Source organism: Calliphora vicina, chromosome 4, assembly GCF_958450345.1.
Source record: "Calliphora vicina chromosome 4, idCalVici1.1, whole genome shotgun sequence".
NCBI classification, from domain to species: Eukaryota; Metazoa; Arthropoda; class Insecta; order Diptera; family Calliphoridae; genus Calliphora; species Calliphora vicina.
Window position 1 is genome coordinate 41,023,449 of NC_088783.1, and position 9,296 is coordinate 41,032,744.

The following is a 9,296-nucleotide window of genomic DNA, read 5'->3' on the forward strand; positions in this document are numbered from 1 at the left end:
TCACAAAACAAACATACACACAGCTGTATACGATTAAAAATGTTTACATACATCCATACACATAATACAGACATCGTTACAAATCTCCCTTTCGTTTCGTTGTGCAAAAACATTATGGTTCGTTCTTTCGTTCGTTCGTTTGTTCATTCTATCATTTATTTACCATGACTTGCAAGCTCATGTAGACAGGCACTCGTAGAGAACTTGAATATTTTCTTTTTTTCCATTTTTTTTTTTTTGTTTGTAATTTTGTTTAATATTATTTTTATTTTGGCCAACAACTACAACAATTTATGGTTGAAATACACTGGGCGAATTAAAAAAAAAAGAAAACATTTTTGAAAGACTTTTTTGGTCCATTTGGGTCAGCAACAAATCTTCTGAGTCTATTGCCAAAATGATGATATGATAATCCCTAGACTCAATATAGTCAGGTCCATAGAAATACTTTATGTGGAAATTAAATAGAATCGGTAAATTAAATAGAAACTAGTGTTAGTGTGGAGATGCTTCCACCTCCATCTTACACGATTTGTTACTGTTGTTTATGCGTCTGCCCATGTAAGCTTACACTGTCCTAGTTGTTGGAGTATCGTGCGTCTCCATGTATTCTTGGGCCGACCACGGCTTCTAGAACCTTGAGGGTTCCACTCTACGACCATCATTGTTATTCTGTCCGTATTCTTTCTGATATTATGGCCGACCCACCTCCATTTCCTAAGTTTTATTTGTGTTAGTATGGGTTCCAGAGATCCGTGTTGCTGATGTTAGGTCAGAATATTCTGCATATGATTCTGAGGTACTTATTGATGAATACCTGTAGTTTTTGCGTGATGGTGTTCGATACTAACCCAGTTTCACTTCCGTACAACTGTGTAGTCTTTACACATGCGTTGAATATTCTAAGCCTGGTTCGTCTGGATATTTGTGAGTTTCTCCATACTGCATGTAGTCCGTAGTTCCGTATGCCGTTCTCCCTTTATTGAGCCTGTTATTTACGTCTATTTCAGCGCCGCCATTCGTTGATACTGTACTGCCTAGATAACAGAAGCTTTCTAAGTATTGAAATGGTTGGCCTTGTAGCTTGATATTATCGGTGCTAATGTTGTTGATTCTCATAGCTTTGGTTTTCTTGATATTTATCTCAAGTCCAACATTTCGTGCTAATCTTTCCAAATCTTCTACTTTTGCTGGAATTTTGGACATCTGGTGCAAGAGTAGACAAATATCATCCGCATAATCCAAATCCTCGAGTTGACATGAGAAGCTCCATGTTATTCCTCTTCTCTCTGAACAGCCTTCGCCCATGATGTCATCCAGCACTATAGTGAATAGCAGGAGTGATAGGGGATATCCTTGTTTTACTCCTGCGTTTGTGTGAAATTATTTATTATTATGAATTCCTTTAGTTCCTATAAGGAACATAGGGCCTCCATTTCTTAAGGTTTCGATGAGTAGCTGATTGGACTTCTACATCCGATCCTGGACCTGAGGCTGCCAGCATGGCCTCCAGGCGGGCTGGCTTAAAAGCCTTACATCACGTTTATATAGCGAGCCGATTGTTACAAGATCCGACGCCCGTTTCCAGCCGCCTTTAACATGAGGAACAGTCGCTGGTAGTTGTTTGTATGAAATGGTTGACTTATATTCCCGTTATGAAAAACTGATAGTTCTGCATCCTCGTACAAATCTCCGGTGATTTGAGTTATTTTCTGGGATACTCCTTCCGTCTGATGGTATCGAAGTCAATCTTGAAATCTACGAACAGTAGGTACAGGGGAGTACGTCCTTCTAGAGATTGTTCTATTGTAATGCGTAGAATGTTGGCCTGGTCTTCTCTGCTTCTGTTTGGACGGAAACATGCCTGTTCATCACGAGAATGTTATGCATTTTAATTTGAAGTCTTCTCTGTATTATGACTGCTAGTATCTTGTAAATGGTGTTAGGCAGAGTAATTCCTTTCCAGTTGTTGCAATCATTCAATTCGTCACTTTTCGTTAACTTGATGATGCCATCCTTCCAAGTTGGAGGTAGCCTTTCCTTCTCCCAAACTGATGTGTGGTTGTAGAATTTCAGCTGTGGTTTCGAAGTCAACCCGAAGAATTTCAGCTGGTATTCCATCTTCGCCTGCTGCCCTGTTATTTCTTAACTTTTCGATGGCCTCCTTTATCTCTCTTATATTGGGGGGCTGTTGTTTTCAATTTCGTTGTCATTAGTAGTTGCATTCGAGGTGACGTTACGAAATGTTCTCTCCATCTTTGTGTCTGTGCATCATTGTTCGTTAAAAATTGTTGGTTCCTGTTACACTTTCGATTGGTGAGACAGTTTATCGTCTGGAGTAGTTTTCTCATATTGTTCTGACTAGTAGCTTCTTCTTCCAAAAATAACTTAGTTTAACTCCTGTAGCCATATTACAGAGGAAAGAGATCTGAGACAAATTTAACAGTCTTTTCTGCTTTCGTCAAATAAAATCCAATGTATTGTTTATGTAATCCTGTTTCTAGAACAGGCGCGGATCCAGGTCAACCATTTGGGGGGAAAAATTTAAATTTGTTCTACATTTTTTCTTTTTATTCCTTTTTTATATGAAAACTTTTCGGTTTTGGGGGGGAAATTTCCTATTTCACCCCCCTTTCGATCCGCGCCTGTTCTAGAATGTAATCAATCTTCTTCTAAGCTCTTTTGAATCGTATTTTAATGTTTATCTTTTTAATTGTGATCAAATACTTTTCAAAACTCGCTCATTATGAAAGTTTACAGTCTCATGATCTTGCATAAAGAGATCATCAGCCCAATTATGAATAAAAACTCCGCGGGAGTTTTTTCCCATTTCCCAACATTGAATTTGAATAGGAAAAGGGAACAAAATTCCCGCTGATCTTTTGATTTTTATTCATTATTGGGCTACATACAATTTATGAATGAATTTCCACATCTAACCTGCATTTGACAATTGAATGGTGATCATGGTGATGATCATTACCAGTTCATACAGCTGTCGCTGACAACATTTGGCCGAGTAAGACTCGGGTCGTTCCGTAGAGCAAGATCCCGTTTTGACAAGACCACTCCAGATAGTGTTCCTTACATAATCATGGATGACAATGGAGAAGGTGCTAAATCCAACCTGTGACCGTGAGATATCTCTGTAGATTATTAAGTCTGGAGTCCAGATAACTCACCAACGTTCGTTAGTATGTAGTTGCCAAGTAATCTGTGTCTCTAAACTGAGCATTCGCAGAGAAGGTGGAATAGTGATAGTTGAAATTAGATTTCAATTATTTTGTTCGGTGTAATTACATAGTGATGTACATCAGTATGTACTCGTATATAAATAAGTACTTGTACATACATAAATACATAGATATGTATGTATGTGTATGGATGGATGTACGTATGATGTATGGGTTTTATGTTACTTTTAAGAATTGTTGTTTCAAATTGCTTTTAGCGTAATACTAAACTAAATGGAGAATAATAGATACGAATACATACAAACGCTTTTCTACTATATACAGCACACACAAAAAATATATAAATGCCCTGCAGGAAATGTCAATAGTGAAACTGTACTGACTTACTATTGACGCTGTCACCAGTACTAGTGACTTATTATACGACATACAATGCTTTTTACTATAGACATTTAACATGTGCGTGTCATTGAAAATCTACTACTGACGTTAGTACTATTGACTAGGTACTTCTTTTGGGACCATATGTAGACATTGGAACCAGTAAATCAATAGTACTATTTAGCAGTTCTAGTCTACACTTTTGGTACTTTTCTGTAGTAAAAGTCGACAATAAAATTTTTTAAATATTTGATATTTTATTAAAAAATTATAAGTATAAGGTACGATTTCATTGTTACAGCGTTTTTTTTAAATTAAATATAAAAACAAAAAGGTACTATTATTCAGTCTCTCTTAAAAATATTTATAAAGGAACATAAAAATTTTGTTTTACTAAAATTAGGTAAAATTACTAATCCTCTTTGGGAGAGTCGTCGTCTTCACGATTTTCATTATTTTTGGTTTTGCTGCGACCCATTTGCTTAAAATATTTTTTCTTTTGACGCTGAAATGCTGCTCTAATTGTTTTGTCCGAATTTTCATTAAAAGTTGATATTACATCTGGATATTAAAAAACGAAACATATTGTTAAAATATTACAAATATGAGAACACAAGAAAGCATTTATTACCTATTATGGCTTTAAAAACATTTGCGTATTCGCGCAACCTCTTTTTGCCAAAAGAGCCATCAACATTAAAATTCATGATAATATTTTGGCCAAATATTTCATGAAGGTTTTTTTCAGCATTACCCGCAAGGAGTGATTTCATTTGTCGAATCTATTGAATATAAACAAAAAAATAAATTTTATTCGTTGAAATATTTCCACAATAAAAGTAAATACTTACGTATGGGTCTGAATGAGTTTTCAAAATAGCATCAAATTCTCTTAGTTTTTCTTCAGATTCGATAGGGAAAAATTCCATAAGATTTGATGTAATTTGGTTTTGTTTCACAATTGTGTCTAATAACACTTTATGTTCTGCTAGAATTTCAAGTAGCGTGTTGTAGCGTTTTTCAGAGGCATCTATAGAAATAAAATAATAAGTCTACATACAAGTCAACAATTTAAGCACAAAATGTTGCACAAACATTTAAACAAACCTTTATAAAAATTAAATTGTTTTGAAAGTTCTTCACAGCTAGAACATGTGGAAGTAACTGGAAAGAAAAAAATAATTAAGTAAGTATAATGTACATTTTAACATTATGAAATTGTAAAATTACCTTCTTGAGGAAAATATTTTAGTTTTCCTTTGGAGTGTTGTGGATGCTCGTTTGACATTTTTCTAGAAGACAGCTATGGAGAATCGGTATTATTACGATATGATTATCTATAGGTAGACTTATAAATTTATATTGAATATCGCTAAATAAGAATTTTTCTTTTTCTCCTAAAACTAGTTTTGTCGTGAAAATGCCTATTTCGCAGGAATTGAGGGGTTCTTGAAAAAAGCTCTCTAAATCTAACAAACGTCGTCCTTGAATATATATGTCGTCTTCTTTTATTATTGCTTCAATTTTTACAGGGATGTCTGAATTAACAGCACAAATATTGTTGGGTTCTTTGGATGAAATTAAACAATCATTGATTTGAGCTTCTACAATGACAGTTCCTTTGAACTTTAATGTTTCTTTTTTAGCTTCAACATATAATTCGTGTTGTTCTCTTTGCACAATTTGTTGAATTATAGAGGTTGGTTTTCGAACATGTTTTTTTAAAATTTGCAGCTTATTTTCGAAATCATAGGCCGAAAAAGATGTTAGAGGTCCGTAGTCTTCAGCGCAGGCTGCAATATGCAACAAATTGTGCACATTAAAGGAAACACTATTTGGGCCAAACACAATTGGAAAATTTTCAACAAATAACTCAAGCAATTCGTTAGCTACTTTCACGTTACTGTAAACATGCCTTGGACTACTAAGTAGCCGATAAGCACAATGTAAAACCAGAAACTCATAGTATATATCTTTGTGAACGTTATTGCAAAGAACAATGGGACCAGTATATGCAAGGAACTGATGAAATTCAGTGGCCTTCCAATGATGTATTTCATCAAGAGATCTAGGTTTTCGTGGAAACTCCTTTGAGAAACATTTTCTTAACTTTAACAGCTCGGATGATATTTTTACCAAGTTCTCTTTAGGGGTCTTCTCTTCAGTTTTGTTGTTGATGATTCGAACAAGAATCTTCCGCATAACTCCAAGATCGATAAGATGCATACTATCTAAAGGTACTTGCTTTATCATATTAAAACCTATTTCTTCAAGGGGAGTTTTTTGATTTAGGAATGTTTGGCTGTGGTGGTTTGGATACTTTCTTGAAGAAAAGTCCGTATCGGAGATCAAAGTTCCGCTAGATGTACTGTATGTTAGGACATTACCAATTTTTTTAGATATTTGGGTACACTTAGTGCATCCATGGGATGCAGTATGTCCTGGAACACCACAAATGAAAGCCTTAGCTGGCGTGTCACATGACAAACATCGAAAAGAGATTTTAATTTTCTTGTCATTTAAAAAAAATTCACTATTAAGAGAAAGGACATCTTCAACAAAATCTTTACAAAAATCTTTAACACATTTTGGTTTAGAAAGGCCTACATATATTCCTATCGGAAATGGTTTAACTTTCTCCTGCACATTAACGATTTTTAAAAGAATTGGCCACAACTGCACTCGCGAACTTTTAAACAATGGGATTCCATCAATGTTGATATCCAGTTCAATTTCGTCGTAATTTTTCAAAACGTGCTCAAATTTTCTTATCTGACTTTCAATTCCAATGTGGCAATAATTTCCTCCAAAAACTTTTCTGATTGAAAGTTCTTGCCTTTTACCCATCAGCGCTGCAGCTGAGAGAGGCACATCTAGACCTTCCTCCTGTAATATAATGAGAAGCTTTTCCAAACATTTTCTAGAAGGGCCTGTCTCAATATACCAATTTGTAATCTTCTCGCGCAAACTATATTTTGGAAAATCTATTTGAGACGACACGGAACATTCAGGTTCCACAAAATTTTCACAATTCACACTTGGACTTATAAGTATCTCATTTTCACTGCTTCTATTTTTATATAAAATTGACTGTTTTTTTAATAAACGTTTATAGTTTCTTTTACTCATAATTGTTAAATTAACTTACAAAACACTATTATTCACTTTTTCTTGATTTATTTTTTTAAAATTTTGATGACAGCCGCCTTTTTTCCACAAAATAATAAAAACATTAAGAAGAAGAATAGTTTTATTACAGAGCATACATTTTGTAGCTAAAAGTCGACTGGGATTAGCCGCCGAACTTTTTTTTAAAAAAGCCGTCGTCGTTGAATACAAATTTTTTATTTTTTGAATGAATTTAAGAAATTAAAAACGGTTTGTGGTATTTTGATACTTCTGTAGTTTAGAAACATGAATTTTGTGAATAACTACTATACCACAATTTAAAAACATCCCATTGATAAAAACGATTATGCCGCCGATACATTATTAATCAGCTGCCGCCACTCACTTGTTCTTAACAATTTTTTTCTCATCAAAGGCAAATTAAAAAATTGTTGACTCTTCGATCACAACGTCACTATAAAGTCACCAATATAGTCGACAAAACTGGTGACTTGGAGACACTTGTCGACAGGTTTCCTTCAGGGTGTATATAAAAACAATGTAGTATGTATGTATATACATAAGTACTTATGTATATATGTATAGTTATATATACAAACTTTTATATAGAGGAAAGAAGAGTGTATGTATTAAATTAAAAGAGGGAGATGAAATTTTAACATCGTTTAAGACATTTTTGCTTAGTTTATTATTACCTATTTTAGCAATTTTATTGAAAATGGCAACAAAAAAAAAACTACAAAAAGAAATAGAAAACAAATGGGAAATTGAAGACATTTAAGCACATGAACCTTTTTTTTTTGTCAGAACAAAACAAAAAAAAAACCAACAGAAGAATAGTTTTTCATTATTGAATGGAATTATACTTTGTAAGTAACTACATACTTAGGTATGGCTTTTTTAAAAAAGGAATTAAAATGAAGAAATTACATGTTCCTTTAATGTATTCAAAGAGGAATAAACAGTATTTTATAGTTCATGAATGACTTTCGCGATATTCGTCTTAAATGTTGGGACCTTGATTTTCTGTATTCTTTCGTTTAATTCTAAAGTTGTTAAATTAGTGCGCAAAAGATGAGGGAAAAACTTTCGGGTTGTTATATTAACCAACTTTGAACGATTGGGATTAGGGTTATCTTATAGGTCATGAATGGCTTTCGCGATATTCGTCCTAAATATTGGGATCTTGATTATCTGCATAGTTTCGTTTAACTCTAACGTGATTTACAACTACGAGGCAACCAAGAAGTCTTATAACACGATTTCTGAACTTAATATGCAAATGATATGGAAAAACGTTCGGGTCGTTGAATTAACAAACTTTGAACGATTGGGACTAGGGTCATTTCCGATCAATGATTGAACTGCACCATCCATATTTCCTGGATAAAAAACGTCCCGTTTTTGCAGCTGTCGCATGCTTTTGAAACAAAATATCGTTTGATTAATGAATTAATCAACTCTTACCGAGTGTTCTTTCCTGGTGACAAAAACTTCCGGTTTTTACAGCTATAGCTGAGTTGGCAATCTTTAAACGATTGAAACTCAGCTCGTCCCGAAGCAAATATCCAACTGCACCATTCTTTTTAAAACAAAAAACTTCCGCTATTTACAGCAACCGCCAAGATGTCAATCTTTGGACGACTAGGATTCGGGTCATTCCGGAGCATGCTTTTGAAACAAAATATCTTTTAATTAATGGGTAGTATTGCTGTAACAGTTCAACTCTTACCGAGAGTACTTTCCTGGTGACAAAAAAAATCCGGTTGACAGTCTTTGAACGATTGGAACTCAGCTCATTCCGGAGCAAAGATCCAACTGTAACATTCTTTTAAAAACAAAAGATCATTTGATTGATGGGCTGAGTTTTTACGGCTGCTTGTTGTAACAATTCCACCGTACAGAAAACCGTTTGATTGATTGGATGTGTTGTTGCAACAATTCCAGGATTACCTAGAGAAAAAACTTCGGCTTTTTACAGCTATCTCCAAGTTAACATTCTTTGGACGACTTGGATTTGAGTCGTTCCGGAGCACAGATCCAACTGTCGTGAAAACGATCGAACTGTGTGACATGCTGCACTATTTTGTTGAAACAACTGATCGACTAATTGAAAATTTCACTGTTAAGGAATAGATTTAATATTGTTTATTATTCTAAAATCATTTCGAGGGTTCACCAACTTCATGTCTATCTATGAAGTCTAAGCCAATCTGAAATACTTAGAATTCTAAGTACAAAGTTGTAGTTGTCATTCGTTAGAATAGACATAAAGGTTTTAGTTCTCCTGTAAAGATTCGTTAACCTATCAAACCTCCAACGTAAAGCAAACACTCGTAAATACTTATTAGTCCTGGTCCTATTCAGGTAAAACTTTCTGTACTGAATAAGAAAGTCTTAATCTTCGCGAACTTTTGATATTTGCTCGGTTTATTGCGAATAGAGTTGATTTTAATATTTTCATCTCGAGGATCTTAAGGAAAAGATCCAAATTTCGTGGGAACAAACGGATTTGTGATATAATATTCATATCTATATACCGGCAGCCCTTTTAAAGATGACAGAAAGGCTATGTTGGGCAAAGGATTTGAG

General features: G+C 34.3%; 2 protein-coding genes across 2 annotated transcripts; both read right to left on the reverse strand.

The window, feature by feature from the left end:
* Nucleotides 1–882: 882 nt before the first annotated feature.
* LOC135958364 (uncharacterized) lies at nucleotides 883–1,308 on the reverse strand. The gene has a single exon (XM_065509269.1). It carries the CDS (start codon nucleotides 1,306–1,308, stop codon nucleotides 883–885), a length of 426 nt encoding a protein of 141 aa, XP_065365341.1.
* A 2,679-nt stretch (nucleotides 1,309–3,987) lies between these two features.
* On the reverse strand, nucleotides 3,988–4,863 carry LOC135958365 (uncharacterized). Its single transcript, XM_065509270.1, has 5 exons — nucleotides 4,806–4,863; nucleotides 4,711–4,739; nucleotides 4,427–4,600; nucleotides 4,207–4,357; nucleotides 3,988–4,136 (listed from the first exon to the last, which is right to left on the reverse strand). Exons 1-5 carry the CDS (start codon nucleotides 4,861–4,863, stop codon nucleotides 3,988–3,990), a joined length of 561 nt encoding a protein of 186 aa, XP_065365342.1.
* Between the last annotated feature and the right edge of the window lie 4,433 nt (nucleotides 4,864–9,296).